This window comes from Solanum dulcamara, chromosome 11 (genome assembly GCF_947179165.1).
Source record: "Solanum dulcamara chromosome 11, daSolDulc1.2, whole genome shotgun sequence".
Taxonomy (NCBI): Eukaryota; Viridiplantae; Streptophyta; class Magnoliopsida; order Solanales; family Solanaceae; genus Solanum; species Solanum dulcamara.
The window spans coordinates 59564203-59584655 of record NC_077247.1 but is presented as its reverse complement, the minus strand read 5'-3'; the positions used below and the strand labels follow the sequence as shown (position 1 = coordinate 59584655).

Sequence of the window (20453 nt, the reverse complement as noted above, 5' to 3'; positions counted from 1 at the left end):
CAAACGAAAAAAAAAAAGAATTTAGAAAGAAGATATCTGACTCATCTGGTTGTTTTGTGGTGTAACAGGCACGGGTGGGCAGCAATGGCGCATAGCCTGTTGTTCGCCGGAGTTTGGAGCCACAACGTTTCTGTTGACATCTTGGAGACCAATCAATGCTCAAGCAACATCAAACTAGTTTAAATTATTTCAAGCCACCATGGCAGTCAAGAAGAGTACACAGTATACACAACTTAACACTACACTGAGCTTTGAGAGAGAATGAGAGAATAGAGATGAGACAGAGGGCAACTGGCAAAGTGGCACTCTGAATCTCTTATACTCTTATTTAGGTTTAGGGAAAATTATGTTTAGTAATTAGTTGCTGAGTATACTTTAAATGGGCTTGGCCTGTGTCACGACCCAAAAACTGAGGTCATGATGGCACACATCTCAAAACCCAATCTGATGTGTAACCCTAAAAATAAAATTCATACAAGACTTCCAAAGAGGAAAGTGATTCCACGATTTAAATAAAAAGAAAAAAAAACAATGAAGAAATTATCCCAAAACCTGGTGTCATAAGTATAAAGAGCATCTAATACAAGGTTCGAATCTGAAGATACAACATAAGTCTCTGAATGATACAAAAGACTGAAAAATAAAGATAGACTAGTGACGATCCGAATTCTGGGACCTCACCACTAATCTGAGAATTACACAATCCGCTAGAATATTAACTGCCACGTGGGGTACCCCGACTAGTATCTGCATCAAAAAGGGACACAGAAGTAGGGGTGAGTACAATTCACATGTACTCAGTAGGTTTTAGCTGACTGAGTATAAGGAATTAATCAAACCTATGAAGTAAACTAAGGAACGCTTCCACCTGCATATAGAAAAGTCCCACTTCGGCATCGGTGCCGCCAGTTTATATATATAGTGGCACGAATAAAGTATAATAACAACTCATAATCACAATTAATCAAATAATTCAAGCAGCACAAATGTCAATGCAATGCAATGCAATATGATGATGCAATGATGTGGTGGTACGGTGGAATCAAGACTGTCGCACAGCCTGTCGTATACACCTGCCGAGCTGTGCTACCAAGCAGGACCCATGGGGGTCTCGCAGACCATATACCTCAATCACAATATCTCATTATCCTTGCCACCTCCTCGTGGTCAAGGGATCACAATGCATCCACTACCCTGCCGGAAAACTACCTCGGTCAGGGACTCAAGATACAAAGGTTGGGATCACAATGCATCCACTACCCTACCGGAAAACTGCCTCGGTCAGGGACTCAAGATACAAAGGTTTAAAGGTGTTTCATTTTCTTTCTCAAAAAGAATTTCCATATTTCTCAACTTCCCATGTTTCATGATGTGATGAATGAGGATGAATGCATCAAAACACATATGCATGGAAGTAATAATCAACTCACATGTGGTATAATGTTCAAAGTTCTCAAAACTTAACCTACACATGATATTCACCCTCAATAAATAGTAACGGGAAGAACACACTTTCATTTAAATATTCACCCCTTTCTCAACAATATTTCAATACTCAAGTATGCTCAAAACCCCCAACTCAATCTCTTAGGCGGCATCACAAGTCAAATAATATACTCAAGCCTCTCTCTTAGGTAAATCATAATTCACATGCTCTCAAAGCAAATAAGATAACAAATAAGGCCCCCACACGGGCTATGTAATACAAATAAACCCCGTCACGGCAACACATTAATAAATAAGCCTCCACACGGACATCATAATATATATAACATTCTCAACTCATACTACAACCCCATCCCAAAGTCTATAACATATGAATGATTAATTACCCCATCTCAATCTCAAAGAAAGATAGCCAAACCTACCTCAATTGCCGAAACCGCACTCGAATACCTCCACCGGACAAGTAACTCTCGAATTCAGCGCTCGGAATGACAACCCACTATCAACAATGAAACATACACGTCACAAGGAGTTCAATGACACCCATATTGATAGGTTTCGGAACCGGGGGTAAAATGGTCCAAAAATTAACTATTTTCGAAAAGGGTCAAATCTGTAAATTTATTGAACAATCCCATTCTATTGGTAATAAGGAACTCATGGTTGAAAAACCCATAAAAATAGAGCTCAAAACGAGTTGGAAATCACAATTTTCCTTAAATTCGGATTAGGGAAGAAACAAGGATTTTTGGGGTTTGAAACTAAAATTTAAGAGTTAAAATCGTCAAAAACTTAATGAAAAAGGAAGGTTTTAGGTCAAAAATCACTTACCCAACACTTTGCCTCGAAAATCTCTTCTCAAATCACCTCAAGGAGTTCAAGAACTCAAACAAATGTTGAAAAATATTGAAATGAGAAGAAAGGGGCATTTTCTGCCCAAAAAGTTACTGTTCACGCGTGTTACTGTTCACGCGTGTTTTGTACAAATTTACGAAAATCACCCTCAAGGTCATTACAATATCCACCACTAAAAAGGATGTTCGTCCTCGAACATAAGATAAAATAAAGTACCTGGGGTCTCAAAAAGCTGAGGGTATCGAGCCTGCATATCAGACTCTAACTCCCAAGTCGCCTCCTCAGCAGGCCGATGCTGCCACTGCACCTTGACCGAAGCGACCTCCTTGGTCCTGAGTCTACGAAGCCGCCTATCTAGAATAACTGTCGGCTCCTCCTCATAAGTCAAATCCGGACTCAACTCTACCGCATCATAAGAAATCACATGAGACTCATCCGGTATGTACTTGCGAAGCATAGAAACATGAAACACCGGATGGACAGCTGACAATTTAGGGGGTAAGGCCAACTTATACGCCACTCCACCTACTCTCCTCAGGATTTCAAACGGGCCAACAAACCTTGGGCTAAGCTTGCCCTTCTTTCCGAACCTCATCACACCCTTCATGGGCGATATTTTAAGCCACACGCAATCACCCACCATGAACTCTAAGGGACGAACCCTCCTATCAGCATAACTCTTCTGACGACTCTGAGCTGTCAATAGTCGACCCTGAATCAAACGTACCCGCTCCACAGCATCCCTAAGTAAGTCAGTATCCAATGCATCAACCGCAACAGAATCAAACCATCCAATGGGTGATCGACACCTACGACCATACAATGCCTCAAATGGTGCCATTTGAATGCTGGAGTGATAACTGTTATTATAGGCAAACTCTGCTAAGGGCAAGTGTTGGTCCCATCGGGCACCAAAATCAATCACACAGGCCCTAAGCATATCCTCCAACACCTGAATAGTCCGTTCAGACTGACCATCGGTTTGGGGATGAAATGCTGAACTCATCTCTAGTCGCGTACCCAAACCACGCTGTAATGCCTTCCAAAAGTGAGAGGTGAACACTGAACCCCGATCCGATACAATAGAGATAGGCACCCCATGCAGCCTAACAATCTCACGAAGATAGATCCTAGCTAACTGATCCGCATTGTAGCTAGTCTTCACCGGAAGGAAATGGGCTGATTTGGTCAATCGATCCACAATCACCCAGACAGAGTCATACTTACCCAATGCCATGGGTAATCCAGACACGAAGTCCATAGTGATACGCTCCCATTTCCACTCAGGAATGGGCATCCTTTGCATAGGACCACCCGGTTTCTGATGCTCATACTTCACTTGTTGGCAATTTAGACACTTAGCCACAAAATCAATAATGTCTCTCTTCATGCCACACCACCAATAATGTTGTTTCAAGTCATGAAACATCTTTGCCACTCCCGGGTGAATCGAATACTTGGAACAATGAGCCTCCTCTAATATCATACGTACCCATTCACTAACCTTGGGCACACAAATGCGACCATTAATCCTCAAAACTCCTTCCTGATCAAGAGAGGCTGATTTTGCTTCACCACTCAACACTTTGTCTCGAATGGCCCTCAACTTTTCATCTTCAAACTGGTGTGTACGAATCTGGTCCATCAAAGTAGACCTAGCCTCCACAAATGCCAAAATACCATGATGTGTAGAAATATCCAGTCGGACCAACTGTCTAGCCAATGACTGAACCTCCAACGCCAAAGGCCTCTCCACAGCCTTAAGAAAGGCCAAACTACCCATGCTAAATGCTTTGCGACTCAGGGCATCCGCTACCACATTAGCTTTGCCCGGATGATAAAGTATGGTAATGTCATAGTCTTTCAATAACTCTAACCACCTACGCTGCCGCATGTTCAGATTCGGCTGAGAAAAGATATACTTAAGGCTACGGTGGTCAGTATAGACCTCGCAATGCACTCCATAGAGATAATGCCTCCACAACTTCAGAACAAACACCACTGCTGCTAACTCTAAGTCGTGGGTAGGATAGTTCTTCTCATGTACCTTCAACTGTCGAGAAGCATAAGCTATAACTCTACCTTTTTGCATCAATACACCACCCAAGCCGACTCCCGAAGCATCACAAAACACAATAAATGCCACGCCCTCCTCGGGTAAGGCTAGAATAGGTGCTGAAGTCAATAATTCCTTGAGCTTTTGAAAGCTCGCCTCACACTCATCAGTCCACTGAAATGCCACGGTCTTTTGAGTTAGCCTAGTCAATGGGGCTGCAATAGAAGAGAATCCTTGAACAAACCGACGATAGTAGCCTGCCAACCCAATAAAACTCCGAATCTCGGTAACCGAAGTAGGCCTAACCCAATCACGAACCGCTGCAACTTTGGCTGGATCAACCATAATACCATCCTTGGTCACTATATGACCCAAGAATGTCACGGACTCAAGCCAAAACTCACATTTGGAGAATTTTGCATACAACTTCTCCTCTCTCAATCTCTGAAGGACTGTCCTCAGGTGCCTAACATGATCCGCCTCATTCTTGGAATAAACCAAGATGTCATCAATAAACACAATCACAAACGAGTCCAAATAAGGTCGAAATACCCGGTTCATCAACTCCATAAAAGCAGCCGGGGCATTAGTCAACCCGAAGGACATAACCACAAACTCATAATGCCCATAACGAGTCCTGAATGCAGTCTTCGGGATGTCAGATTCTCGAACTCTCAACTGATGGTAACCCGACCTCAAATCAATCTTTGAGAACACCGATGCACCTTGAAGCTGGTCAAATAAATCATCAATGCGAGGGAGAGGATACTTGTTCTTGATAGTGACTTTGTTCAACTGTCGATAGTCAATACACATCCTCATAGTACCATCTTTCTTCTTCACAAATAAAACCGGTGCACCCCACGGTGATACACTAGGTCTAATAAACCCTTTCTTCAATAAATCTTCCAATTGTTCTTTCAACTCTTTCAATTCTGCCGGAGCCATCCGATAAGGAGAAATAGAGATGGGTTTAGTGTCATGCTCCAAATCAATCACAAAATCGATATCACGATCAGGAGGAACTCCCGGCAAGTCTGTAGGAAATACATCCATAAACTCTCTCACCACCCTCGTAGTCTCTATATGAGATGACTCCGTGGTGAGATCACGTACATGAGCCAAATAAGACAAACAACCCTTATCCATCAAGCGACGAGCACGAATATAAGATATCACCCCCTTAGGGTATGAACTCGGATTACCCTTCCATACTAAGCTAGGTAAACCGGGATAAGCTAAGGTCACGGTCTTTGCATAACAATCTAATATAGCATGATAAGGAGATAACCAGTCCATACCCAGTATCACATCAAAATCAAGCATGTCTAATAAAATCAAGTCTGCACGGGTCTCTCTACCCGAAAATATCACCAAACATCCCTTGTATACCCGATCCACTACTAAAGATTCACCTATTGGGGTAGAAATAGTAATAGGCACAATAAGGGACTCACTCACATAATCAATACCCACATCAAAATAAGTCGACACATAAGAATAGGTAGACCCTGGGTCAAATAATACTGAAGCAGAACGATGGCAAACTGGAACAATACCTGTAATAACTGCATCAGAGGCTTCTGCCTCATATCTACCCGGTATAGCATAGCATAACTGACGGTCACCCTTAGCCTGCGAACCACCACGAGCACCACCTCGTACTCTACCCCTAGCACCATGGGTGCCACCTCTAGTATTCTGCGAAGAACCTCGAATAGTTGGAGCATCTATAGAATGAACAACTGGTGCCCCAGGCCGTCCATTAGAAGGAGCACGTTTGGGGCAATCTTGGGCCTTATGCCCAAACTCATCACACACATAACAACCTCGAGGACCTGAACTCCGTGGGGAATAACTAGAATTGTTAAAACGACCTCCGGAGCTCGAAGAACCCTGAATAGCTGCCTGGACTGGTCTGCCCTGATAACCATGGGTTCCTGAACCCGAATATTCTCTACCCTTGGAGGAATGATCGCTGAATTGACCCTGCCGACGGAACCTCTTGGCCCCGCCCTGTCTAGCACGTCGGATACTCTCTATCATCCTGGCATGATCAATAATACTCTGAAACGTACCCCCAGACAGTACAAGAGAGGCTGTAGCCTCCTGGAGATAACCGGCGAATCCCTTCACTAGTTTGCGAATCCGCTCGAATTCGGTGGGAATACTCGACATAGCATAACGAGATAACTCATGGAAGCGAGTCTCGTACTCAGATACAGATAAGGAGCCCTGCTCCAGTCTGTCAAACTCATCCCTACGCTGATCACGAAGGCTATATGGCACAAATCTCTCAAGGAACACCTCAGTAAACTGTTCCCAACTCATCATAGGAGAACCAATAGGTCTACGAGCAAGAACTGACCTCCACCATTCTTTGGCCACTCCCGCAAATTGATATGAAGTGTAAGCAACTCCATGTGCCTCTAAAATGCCTAGGTTGAACAACCTATCTTGACACTCAGTCAAAAAGTCATAGGCTTTCTCTCCGGCTTTACCATCAAACCTTGGAGGTGCCAATCGAACGAACCTCTCAAAACTCTTCTGCTCAGCTACCGACATGGCAGCATTAGCAGAAACTGGCGGAGCTGCAAATCTCGGAGGTGCAATAGAAGGCATTGAAGATGAACCAGGAGTCTGAAATCCTACACTAGGCCCCTGAACTGGCGGTGTAGCACCAACTGTGATAGGAGAACCTATAGTACCTGAAATAATACCAGAGGTAGGAGCACCATCCAGTCTAGCCAATAATCGAACCAATAGCTCTTGAAGCATCGGAGTACTATCGGGAACCACAGGAGGCTGGGATGGCCTCTCCTCCTCAGTCTTCTGCTCTAAGTCATCCTCATGCTCATACATGGGCTCAGGTGATAGCTCTCTAGCTCGTCCACGAGCAGGTGCCGCTCCCCTTGCTCGGCCTCGTCCCCTGACTCCACCACGTCCTCTACCTCGCCCGCGTACTGGGGCTTGAGCAGCAGGTGCAGCCTCACCCTCAGTAATTGTGGCTCTAGTCCTCACCATCTGCGCAGAAGGAATAGATCAGAGGTATACAACACTTGATATGAATAAATCGCACGAAGGGAGTAAAAAGAAAGAAATTCTCCTATTAAGTATCTTGTAGCCTCTCGAAGATAAGTACGGACGTCTACGTACCGATCCGCAAGACTCTACTAGACACCCTGCTCTTTAACTTATAAGACCGGTGAACCTAGTGCTCTGATACCAATTGTCACGACCCAAAAACTGAGGTCATGATGGCACACATCTCAAAACCCAATCTGATGTGTAACCCTAAAAATAAAATTCATACAAGACTTCCAAAGAGGAAAGTGATTCCACGATTTAAATAAAAAGAAAAAAAACAATGAAGAAATTATCCCAAAACCTGGTGTCATAAGTATAAAGAGCATCTAATACAAGGTTCGAATCTGAAGATACAACATAAGTCTCTGAATGATACAAAAGACTGAAAAATAAAGATAGACTAGTGACGATCCGAATTCTGGGACCTCACCACTAATCTGAGAATTACACAATCCGCTAGAATATTAACTGCCACGTGGGGTACCCCGACTAGTAGCTGCATCAAAAAGGGACACAGAAGTAGGGGTGAGTACAATTCACATGTACTCAGTAGGTTTTAGCTGACTGAGTATAAGGAATTAATCAAACCTATGAAGTAAACTAAGGAACGCTTCCACCTGCATATAGAAAAGTCCCACTTCGGCATCGGTGCCGCCAGTTTATATATATAGTGGCACGAATAAAGTATAATAACAACTCATAATCACAATTAATCAAATAATTCAAGCAGCACAAATGTCAATGCAATGCAATGCAATATGATGATGCAATGATGTGGTGGTACGGTGGAATCAAGACTGTCGCACAGCCTGTCGTATACACCTGCCGAGCTGTGCTACCAAGCAGGACCCATGGGGGTCTCGCAGACCATATACCTCAATCACAATATCTCATTATCCTTGCCACCTCCTCGTGGTCAAGGGATCACAATGCATCCACTACCCTGCCGGAAAACTACCTCGGTCAGGGACTCAAGATACAAAGGTTGGGATCACAATGCATCCACTACCCTACCGGAAAACTGCCTCGGTCAGGGACTCAAGATACAAAGGTTTAAAGGTGTTTCATTTTCTTTCTCAAAAAGAATTTCCATATTTCTCAACTTCCCATGTTTCATGATGTGATGAATGAGGATGAATGCATCAAAACACATATGCATGGAAGTAATAATCAACTCACATGTGGTATAATGTTCAAAGTTCTCAAAACTTAACCTACACATGATATTCACCCTCAATAAATAGTAACGGGAAGAACACACTTTCATTTAAATATTCACCCCTTTCTCAACAATATTTCAATACTCAAGTATGCTCAAAACCCCCAACTCAATCTCTTAGGCGGCATCACAAGTCAAATAATATACTCAAGCCTCTCTCTTAGGCAAATCATAATTCACATGCTCTCAAAGCAAATAAGATAACAAATAAGGCCCCCACACGGGCTATGTAATACAAATAAACCCCGTCACGGCAACACATTAATAAATAAGCCTCCACACGGACATCATAATATATATAACATTCTCAACTCATACTACAACCCCATCCCAAAGTCTATAACATATGAATGATTAATTACCCCATCTCAATCTCAAAGAAAGATAGCCAAACCTACCTCAATTGCCGAAACCGCACTCGAATACCTCCACCGGACAAGTAACTCTCGAATTCAGCGCTCGGAATGACAACCCACTATCAACAATGAAACATACACGTCACAAGGAGTCCAATGACACCCATATTGATAGGTTTCGGAACCGGGGGTAAAATGGTCCAAAAATTAACTATTTTCGAAAAGGGTCAAATCTGTAAATTTATTGAACAATCCCATTCTATTGGTAATAAGGAACTCATGGTTGAAAAACCCATAAAAATAGAGCTCAAAACGAGTTGGAAATCACAATTTTCCTTAAATTCGGATTAGGGAAGAAACAAGGATTTTTGGGGTTTGAAACTAAAATTTAAGAGTTAAAATCGTCAAAAACTTAATGAAAAAGGAAGGTTTTAGGTCAAAAATCACTTACCCAACACTTTGCCTCGAAAATCTCTTCTCAAATCACCTCAAGGAGTTCAAGAACTCAAACAAATGTTGAAAAATATTGAAATGAGAAGAAAGGGGCATTTTCTGCCCAAAAAGTTACTGTTCACGCGTGTTACTGTTCACGCGTGTTTTGTACAAATTTAAGAAAATCACCCTCAAGGTCATTACAGCCTGTTTAATTAAATGAGTTTGGCCTATTGAGGCTTATTTTAGATTTATAAATTATAATTATCATACATATTTTATATGTTTAGGGATAAAAATATAGTAAAATATAATAAATTCTTAACGGGTTAACGGTTTATCCAATAACAAAATTGAGTAATCCGTTCCCCACACCGATAAGCCGTTAATTATAAAATTTAAATCCATTCCCCACCCGTTAATCCGATAAGTCAATACCAATAAGCCAATAAACCAATTTTGCGGTTGGGTTATCGGTAGCGGACGGTTTTGAACAGCCCTACTTGTTACCAACTTATTTATCATAAATAATTGAGATTTCATAAATTTTCTTTTGGTTACAATCTCGAATATTTAACTAACCTCGAACTTAGTTCTTTAATATTTTTGGCTAAAGGAGGTGTTTAACTTTATTATATGCAAGACTTTAACTATTTTTTATAGATTCGAAATTATGAGCATTTACATTTTGCCGATATTATCCACTTGATATGTTTATTCACTCTAATTTTGGTGTTATTTCTATATAATAAGATAAATCAACTATAGATACTCCATCTATAGGTATAAAAAAAAAGCAATTAAAATTTATGTTATGGCATATAACAAAATGAGGGAAGGTATTGGGTGACAGCAACCTTAATGTTTAAAATTTAAATTAAATGGATGGTAAAATTATTTAAAATAGTTATAAGAAATTTTAAGAATTATAATTCGTCGTTAAAATAGAATGAAATAATTCGTAGTTAACAATTTTCTATCAGCCCGAATTAAGTTAATTTCTTCGAATTAGCAATCCAACTTGGATTCCGTATTAGTTTAATTAATCTTAAAGTACATTTTAAAATAAGTAATATTATCTTGGTATAAAGAAGTACAAATAATAATAATAATAATAATAATAATAATAATAATAATAATAATAATAATAATAATAATGACCCCACGTTGTTGGTCTAAATTAGATTATATGAAGGACGATCATAATGTTTGATCAGTTCTGTCCTTTTCCTAATTTGTTAAAATGTCTCTTTCGTTTGATCAAGAAAAATACAATAAAGATCTCCACGTTTCCACGTTCCAATTCGACCAATAAAACACAAAAATCTTTCTTCCCTTTTTTATTTTCTTCTCATGGATTGCAAGTATTTTACCATAGTTTGGATTATAAATTCTCAAAGTACCTTTTTTGATATCACAGTAATGAATTAGCATAAAAGTGTTAAAAGGAAGAAAAAAAAACATTCTGGTAAAGTATACGTAATTTTAGACTTCAAAAGACAATAAGAAACTGAGAATTTTGCTAGAAGTTCCATTAGCCCAAATGTAGAAACTAAAATAGTCATGTGCTTTAACTGTTTAATTTCTTGACCTTTCACGCTCAATTTCCTAATTTGAAGAGCGAACATAAGTCATTTTTGAGCGAAGAAAATTCAATTGAACTACTTACCATAATTTTGAGGCCTCTATGATTTGTTTGGTTAGTTCAGTGGATTAAATCACCATTAAAAGGAATTGAATCAAATTTATTACTGTTTCTATTCTGATTTATTTAACATTTTTTTGTTATCGAAAGTCATCTTGATTAATATTTCAAAATTAAATTGAATAATATTTTAAAATAGAATTTAAATATTTAAAATTATATAAAAAGTACTAAAACTCTGACAATTCTTCCTTCTAATGTCAATATTATAGGGAAAAAGAAAGAAGAAGATGATTTTAACAGTATCCCATTATTTAGAATTCATTATTTAGCGGAGATAGAATTTAATTTAGTGGCCTCAAAAGGATCATTTGTGCAAATGCCCGACTTCATTATGGGTCCCACATTATGACGAATACACAAAAAGTTCGAATACAGCAATCGGCAATCGCGGAAGACTCAAATTCGATATTATTTAAAAATTAAAATATAATTTATTATTTTATATCTATTTTATTTTATTATGAGAATTATTTGTTTTTTATTGTTTAAATAACTTATACTAAATATGATATAATAAAATTATTATTTTATTTACCGTCTTCTTAAAAAGTGTGCTAAATTAAAAAGGAATAAGTAAGGATGGATTGACGAAATTTAACTACTAAGAATCTAACCTCTTTTATTGAAATACGAATTATAAAGAAAATTCATTTTCCTAAAACACGTGGAGTAGAATTCAGACCACATCTACCTAATATTGTTACAACTTGCAACAAATTGATACCTTTTCTTTTTCCAACCCAAAGTCCTATTGTAATCTCCCTCTTTCCCATCAATTCTCTTTTAAAAGTTGAAACAATTCTCTTCCTTCAACTTGGCATTTTTTCATTCTTAGCCACGAGTGGAAACAATTGACATTTTTTACCATAGATAATAATTTTAATGTCACCACTATCATGACTTGGGAAGTGGTTCTCCTTTTAAAAATGATCTGAATAGTTGATAAGCTGCTCTTGGCTTGAATAATGGCACTTCATGACCTGCCCCTCTCACTGTTGCAAATGTTAGCCCTTTGTATACCTCTGTCCAGCCTCCCACCTTACAAATAACCATAGCATAACATTCAACATATTTCATGTCACATAAAAAGTTGAAATACGTTAACAGTGCATATAAGTAAAATTACTAACCTGTTTTTTGACATACCAAGGGTACCATGGAATTGTTGTGGATAACTTGAGTTGTGCTAGAGAATACCTTGTTGCCGTAACAGGTACAACTGAGTCTACATCACCACTGCAATTAAAAAAAATGATCAAATTGAGTTGGCTGGAATTTTGAGAATAAGCAATCAACTCAATGTCACATACCTGAAAACCCAAATTCGCAATCCAGCAGCAATTAGTTCTCGGTAGATTGGGAGAATCGAGTCATCTGTATCGTTCCAGTTTCGATTCAGTGTCTCACTGTAAATATATTTGCAAGATGAATCAGTTGCAACATAAAACAACTATTAGTGGGATTTTATTCAAACTAAGTATACCTGCAGGCTGTCCATTTATATGGAATTCCTGTTGTATTCGCGTGCATAGCCTTCTGCACATCAGGCCTGTTGTAGTAAATTTCCGCATACTTCTCCGTGCAAGGATCATATCCTGATAGCTGCTTGAACATCTAACAAATGGAAATCCGAATAAATCAACCAGCAAAATCCATGAGTATATATAGAATTTTATTGCTACCTTATAAATGTTATAAAATATTGCATTTTCAGGTTATGTTTAACATATATGTACCTTGTAAGGGCGGTGGGGTAAATTCATGGTCTGCCTAGTAAAGGTGCTACCATCAGAATTGTTACAAGGAGGAGCATAAATGTTGTACTGATCGATGTTCCCAAATTCTTGATCCATCGCGTAATAGTACAATGATTCACATTCGTTTGATTCTTTATGACGCTTGAAATCACAAGTGTTCACCAATTGCTTGTATGTCTTATCAGAGATCATAGCATGGCTCCACCAATATGTCACAGTTCCTAGGTTGTCATAGTAGTTATCTGTCACAGCATTTCCCACCTGCATTTTGTTTTTTCAAAATTGCAAAATCAAAAATTATATCCACAAGTTTCAAGATGTTATAGCAATTAATTAATACTCCAAATTTGTAGACATTTACAAATTACCATGAATCCTTTGAGGTTGATTGGATTCTTAGATTTGGCATTGTAATGGACTATTTCTCTGGCTAGCTGAGGGACATAATGACCAGCATAACTCTCTCCGGTGATGTAGACTTCACGATGTCTGTAGCGTGGGAACCGATCCATCCAGTGGATAAGGAATTGTAGTGAGTCCTTAGCTGATAAAAATAAACAAAAGACTCATCATCTTATTCAAATTAATCATGTATATTCCCACATGAATTAATCACTCAACTAAGATGAACTAACAAAGTTTTGCAAAAATCAGGTGCGGATACGGTTTTCCCAAAATCGATTGGACAAAGACAGAACAGAGTACTAATTAATAAGGTGTACTCTAGTGGTATAATTTTTTCAACGATTAAGTCGTATCGATTTCTTGGAGAAGATTTTTTTTATCAGTGGCAAAGATTAGCTGTTTGATTGATTGAATAGTAGTGATAGTAAATTGACTCCAGACAGCAACATGTAAGGTGGCCAACAATTGCAGCATTGACTCCAAAACTCTTAAGGTAGGCCACATTGCAATTGAGTGCTAATATGCACTTTCTCATGTGCTTCTTAATGACGCTGATTGGCACAATTGATTTACACAGTGGAAAAGTCTTCAGCACGTTTGCCACAATCACTTCATGTTAACTAGATTACTAGTTAGAGAATAAGCAAACAAATATGATTAATTTGTTTTAGTGATATGTTCCATCCGTTCAAGTTTATATGGGTTGGATTATGATCTATTCGTAATTTTTGACTTGATTAACAAGAGGGCCTGTTTGGATGGACTTATAGCTTATGATTTATAAGCACTTATAGCTTATGACTTATAAGCTAAAGAGAGAAAATTGGGTCACATTGAGCGAGTTGTATTATGATCCATAAACTGGCCCATTTAGATCAAAACACTTGTTCATTTGTCACGTTTAGTCAGAGGCAGGCATGAGTCCATCACTTCATGTTTACTACACAAGGAGTTAGAGTAAGCACCCAAATATGACCACAAATTGATGGTCAATAAGTCTACAGATTGAGACATTTCAGGCACACAACGGATGGATAAGAAAAATCTAAACCAATTGAATAGCAATAAGACAAAAAAAAAAAGAGGGCCTAATTTAAGTCAACAATATATTCGTACCAGTGCGATAATCCCCGGTATCAAGGAGATCAGAGGACCTATTGCTGTAGGAAAATCCAACTCCTGCTGGAGTTTCAAGGAATAGTAAATTGGCCAATTTGTTCCATGAGAACTTGTTCACATACAGACCTGAAGCCGTCTTGTTTATTCTGAACGGACCTATTTCTTCCGATGCACCATAGGCCACTGAAGAACATCCTGGACCTGACAAAGGAAAATAAATTGAATTTTTTTCCAATGTAAATACTTAGTTTTTACACAATAAGTGCAATTTTGTATATAACATGTTATTTTATCCAGTTTTTAAGTCTATCAAGCTTATTATGAAGTTTCTTGTAGACATTGATAAATATTTTAAAAGAGGAAATCTTCGTACCTCAATTGATTGCTATATATGAACTTTTCACTCCTGATTAAAAATTTTCAAATGTATACGATGAATTAAATATTTAAAAGTTCAAAGATTAAACGCATCACATGTAAATCTTGAATTCACCTATGGTTAAAAAATTTATATAGTGTCAGCCCACAAATCTGAAGTAGTAGCAGAAACCAGTAGGACTATATATAAGGGGTCCCCGCAGAAGGGTCTGTATCCTTTATCATAGATGGTTGAGATCAGCACATGTATCTAATAATGAACAATATGGTCAGGAAATTGAAACCTCATTTATAAGAAAATGACGACAGATCCCAAACAGTACTACGTTTAGTTGGCTAGAATTTAATGTTTTCAACAAAATTCACGGTAAAGAATCTTTCCTATTTTGATTTGAAGACACCCCAATTTCTGAGGTCAGGGACGGGGCTGGAAGGGGTCCAACTAAACCCCTTTGTTGAAATATTACACTATGAAAATTGAGTAAAAATGAACCCCTTTTTTTTTTTTGCATAAATATCCCCTTAGCATAAAAAAAATAATCTCTCCTTTCAATTTTTGTTGTTTAGTCCATTTTTTTAAAAAATGACTTATCCACTTTTTAGTAACTCTTCAATTTCAACTTTTCACATGATATAATTAGGATCATAAAATTAAAGATCATTTTGATATATTTGACATTTTTAATACAAGACTATAAAGTTTAAAGGAGTATTACTTTTTGAATTCATGACTCTTTCAATGTCTGAGGTCACCATAAAGCCACAGTACAAAACTACTGGTTGACACCATTACGATCCTTATAAAAATGTCCTATGCGAAGATCATGATGACCACAACAATGCGTAACTCAGTTTAACTAAACCCAATATTTTTGAAATGAAATCGTGCAACGATTGAACTTACGAAATTTAAATTCTGAATACCTTTTTTTTAAAATCAGGCAGTTAGGTAGCTGACATGAGGAAGGTGGTTGCGGAAGCGTAATTGGTGTGGGCATCTATCTAAGACCAGTCTGGGAACCAAATGAAGTTGGAAATTAAATGAGGTCTGTATTTTAAAAGAGTTGGTTGTAACAGCATTGATTTTTCACTGCGTGCAAATATTAATGTGGAGAGAGAGAGAGAGAGAAAGAGCAACTGGCAAAGGTAATGTGTTATCTGTTCATGGATAATGGACCATATCAGTCGACAATTTAGTCATGACTAAACTAAAAGGCCCCCTCTCCCATACCCCAGTACTCCATTATCCTAGCTAAGCTAAAATTCTCAATTAACCGACAAAATGACTTTTAAATGCAATTTATAAACCAGACATAATGTATAACTCAAACACACAATCAATGATTAATTAATTTCAAAATACTACTAACAGAAATAAATGTACAATTCAAGACAACTGTTCAATAGAGTGAGATTTTTAATCCCTCTCTGATATCCGGTTTCCGTTTTGAATTGGAATCTAACTAATTGAATAAACGCTTTCACATAGAGAGTTTGAAACCGAAACATATATAGTTACAAGAAATACAAACTTTTTTTTTATAAAGATCTCCTTTTAATTGCAGGAAAAAGAAAAAGGTCCAAAAGAAGAAAATAAATGATGAATAAAACAGTAACCAGCAGTTCACGTAATCATAATTAGTGTTCCATTTCCCCAAGGAGCTTATTTATGTGTCAGATAGGGTGCTGTGAGTATGCGCGAAAACAGCTATACTCTCTCTTTACTTTTGCTTATCCTTTCTCACCAAGATATAAATTTTTGACTAATATTTTAAAATATACGAGTAAAAGTGAACGATAGAGTAGGACGTAAATTTTCACAAAGATAAAATTTGAGTTCTCATTGTTTTCATAATCAGACCCCACGTTTAGAAAACAAACAAACCATACCTCCCCACTTTTCTTGCACACTAGTGGAAAACAAACTTCTAGTGTAAAAAAAAAAAATTAAGTGATTATAAATTGATGTTTCAGTTAATATGTATCATAGAAATTTATAAGTGACTGAGTGAGACATAGGGAGAGAGGGAGATAGAGATCTTACCTCCATTAAGCCAAATAACCAAAGGCTTAGAAAGTGGTTCGTCAATAGCTTCGGTAAGCCAGTAAAAGAGAGCTCTTCCAGCAAATTGATTGACAGTGACATACCCTGAGTACTGATGGAACGATACCTTCGGTTGTCCAGGCAGCGATATTATTCTGTCAGCTTCTTCTTCTTCTACGTGATGTTTGTTTAAATTTGCAGCATTCACACATAGTATTGTTGCTGCCAAAATTAAAAGCAAAGGTAATTTTCCTTTTGCCATATTGTTGGTGTACTTGGCCATAAAGGAAACACAAAGAAAGAAGAAGAAGCAGAAATTAAAGGTTCCTAGTTGTGTGTGAATAGTGATGGGATGATAATATAGGTCATCAAGGGCGGGGGTATAAATATAATGTTAATGGCCGGTCAGCCTCCAATAAATAGGGGAGAGAGATAACGGGTTGCTATATAACTACAGCAGCTATTGCATGAGTTGATGATATAGACGCGTTCGTCATTTGCTTGTGCCAGTTAATATGGAAATAATTTCAAATATATATCATAAATTAATTAGTTTATAATAAATATAATTATATTTTATTTATATAAAAAATAGTCAAAATTATAGAAAATATATAGTGACTAAACAATATAGTTTGCCAAAATTCATAGAAAGTATACATTGAATATACAAAATAGATTACTTATACATGAGCTATATATTGAATATACATTATGATACACTCAAAAACTGAATATACTCACTCCGTCATGATTTACTTGTCGAATAACCATGTGACGTAATTATCTCGTTAATATACTCACTCTGTCACGATTTACTTGTCAAATTTTAAGTAAGCACACAAAATAGAAGTTCTACTTAATATTCCATTAGTTTTAATTTATTTGTCATATTATTTTTATTCTTAGTAGGTTTTAAAATAAATATTTTCTTTTTGACAATTCACTAATTTTACTTTTTAAATAACATATTTAAGACAAATTAAAAACCATTTTGGTGATATATATTTTTAATTTAAAATCACAAAATTGAAATGGAAGAAGTAATTAATAATAATGGAAATCAAAATTAAATATTATAAATATTTCTTAAAAATAAAAAAAATGACTATTCTAATAGAAGTAGAAAAAATAAGTTTCATAAATGATAATTTAGATTCGTTATCTTCTCCCTGTCCACCCAACGTCACCCCCAACTCCACACCTTGAAACCCCATCCCCCTCTCCAACCCATCACAGCCCATGCGGCCCTCGAACTCCCTTCCTATTCCATTCCATTGTCATAGTATTTTGTTGGATTATATATGGGGGACTTTACCTAAATCCCATAGTGAAAAAGTCAAATTACAATGTATCCCTTATTTTTCTTAAATTACTCGATTTTTCTTTTTTTCTCTTCATATTTCTGATACATTACTTATTTTGCTGATACATCAGGTTTTGAATGTAGAATAATTAATGTTGTGGAGTTATTTATGGATAATGACGTAATTTAAGTTAGGATTGGTGGTTTCAATCAATTATCGTGCTAATTAAGGGAAATAATCCTTAAAAAATTGTAACAGTTATGAAAAGGAAGAAAAACTAAAAAAACAGAGCATAACTGCGAACAAAAAATTCAATCCAAATTTCGATTTTCATCAAGTGAATCGACATGAATATGCAGTGCTGAATCTCATACATAACATCTTGTATTGATATAGGTTGTAGATGTATCAGAACTATTAAAACTCGATACATGAGTATCTGTTACAAAAACAGAATGTATCAGAATCATTAAATCTTGATACATGAGAATCTGATACATAAACAATATGTATCAGAAGCACTAAAGCTTGATATATGAGAATCTGATACATAAACAAGATGTATCAAAAGCAGTGAAGCTTGATACATGAGAATCTGATACATAAACAAGATGTATCAGAAGTAGTGAATCTTGATACATGAGAATCTGATACATAAACAGGATGTATCAGAAGCACTAAAGTTTGATACATGAGATTCTGATACATAAACAAGATGTATCAGGAGCACTAAAGCTTGATAAATGAGAATCTGATATATACACAATATGTATCAGAATCATTAAAACATGATACATGAGATTCTGATACATAAACAATATGTATCAGAAGCATTAAAGCTTGATACATGAGAATCTGTTACAAAAATATGATGTATCAGAAGCATTAAAACTTGATACATGAGAATCTGATACATAAACTAGATGTATCAGAAGCAGAAAATCTTCAATAAGCTGAAAAAAACACAAAAAAATAACAACAACCCCCTCCGCTCGGCAATGTTAGAATCACTAATTCTTTCGCCATTAACAATTTTTTTCTTCAATAAGCTAAAAAAACACACAAAAATTAGTGGGTAATTCAAAGAATCTGGTAAAGAAGTTGTAATGAAGAAGATAGAACATTTTGGAAAGAGATGAATATAGAAATTTGGTTTGATTGAAACAAAAACAGGAAAAAAAACAAGAACTTACAGAGGAGAAATATGAAATGGAAGAAGGATAGATCTGAAAGAAAAAGAAAGGGAAAGAGGAGAAAGAGAATAAATAAATTCCAATTTTTCCAAATGAATCCAATTTGCAGACTGTTCATTGGAAATTAGGTCATATGTATCAGAAGCAACAAAGCTATGAAAATAGAGAGAAAATGCAGTTGAGAATCAAAAAGAGATGATAGTCTAACTCGTGTGAGTGATTTTAGGAGATAAATTAGGGATATGCTCAGTAAATTCCTTAAATTTTTGGATCTTGAAGATTGAGAGAGAACGAGAGAAAATAATTTAGAGGAGAGAGAATGTTTTTTGAGTTATGTATATGAAGGGGAAAACTGAAAATAAGGGATTTTGGTAAATTTTTTAAAGAATTGAGACTTTTAACAAATATGATAATAAAAAATGTATAGTTTGATAATTTATCCTTATATATATATATATATATATATATATATATATATATATATATTTTATTTTTAAAAATAATATATTTTTACTTATTATCAAATGCTAACAAATAAATAAGAAATACACTCATTTCCTAGAAACAAATCTTCTAAAAAGAAAAGGAATTCATAACAAATATTTTCTTCATATCAATCACACCCTAAATCTGCCACAGACCGGGGACAGTGTGGCTTCTGGGTGGAAAAATAAAATGAACAAAACATTTTGAGAAAATATTAATACTACATTAATGTCCCATATATATGAATTAAAGAAGAATTGGCTGAAGCGAAAAGTCTTTTGTAATTTGTTAGTGTATCCACATTACATCATTTACGTACTCAAATAAGATGATTCATTGGTAAAAATAAAAATAAAAGCACATCGATCACTCTTTAATTTATAAAAGTGAACAAGTAAAAATAATATTTTGAAATATTAAATTAATAAAACAAATAAAAAAAATATACATAAATAATGTAATTAATTATTTATACCATCATTACATATAAGCTAAAATATTCCTCTAAATCCTTGCACATGTGGGGCGTAATTTGAGAGAGTTAGATTTCCTATCTCTTTACGATTTAGATGTATGTAAATTTTACATATAAGAAATTTTTATTT

General features: G+C 36.5%; 1 protein-coding gene across 1 annotated transcript; it reads right to left on the bottom strand.

The window, feature by feature from the left end:
- Positions 1-11758: 11758 nt before the first annotated feature.
- LOC129874086 (serine carboxypeptidase-like 25) lies at positions 11759-17291 on the bottom strand. The gene is made up of 8 exons (XM_055949311.1): positions 16863-17291; positions 14438-14641; positions 13285-13460; positions 12896-13177; positions 12643-12773; positions 12470-12565; positions 12290-12395; positions 11759-12197 (listed from the first exon to the last, which is right to left on the bottom strand). Exons 1-8 carry the CDS (start codon positions 17143-17145, stop codon positions 12054-12056), a joined length of 1422 nt encoding a protein of 473 aa, XP_055805286.1. The 5' UTR covers positions 17146-17291; the 3' UTR covers positions 11759-12053.
- Positions 17292-20453: the final 3162 nt, after the last annotated feature.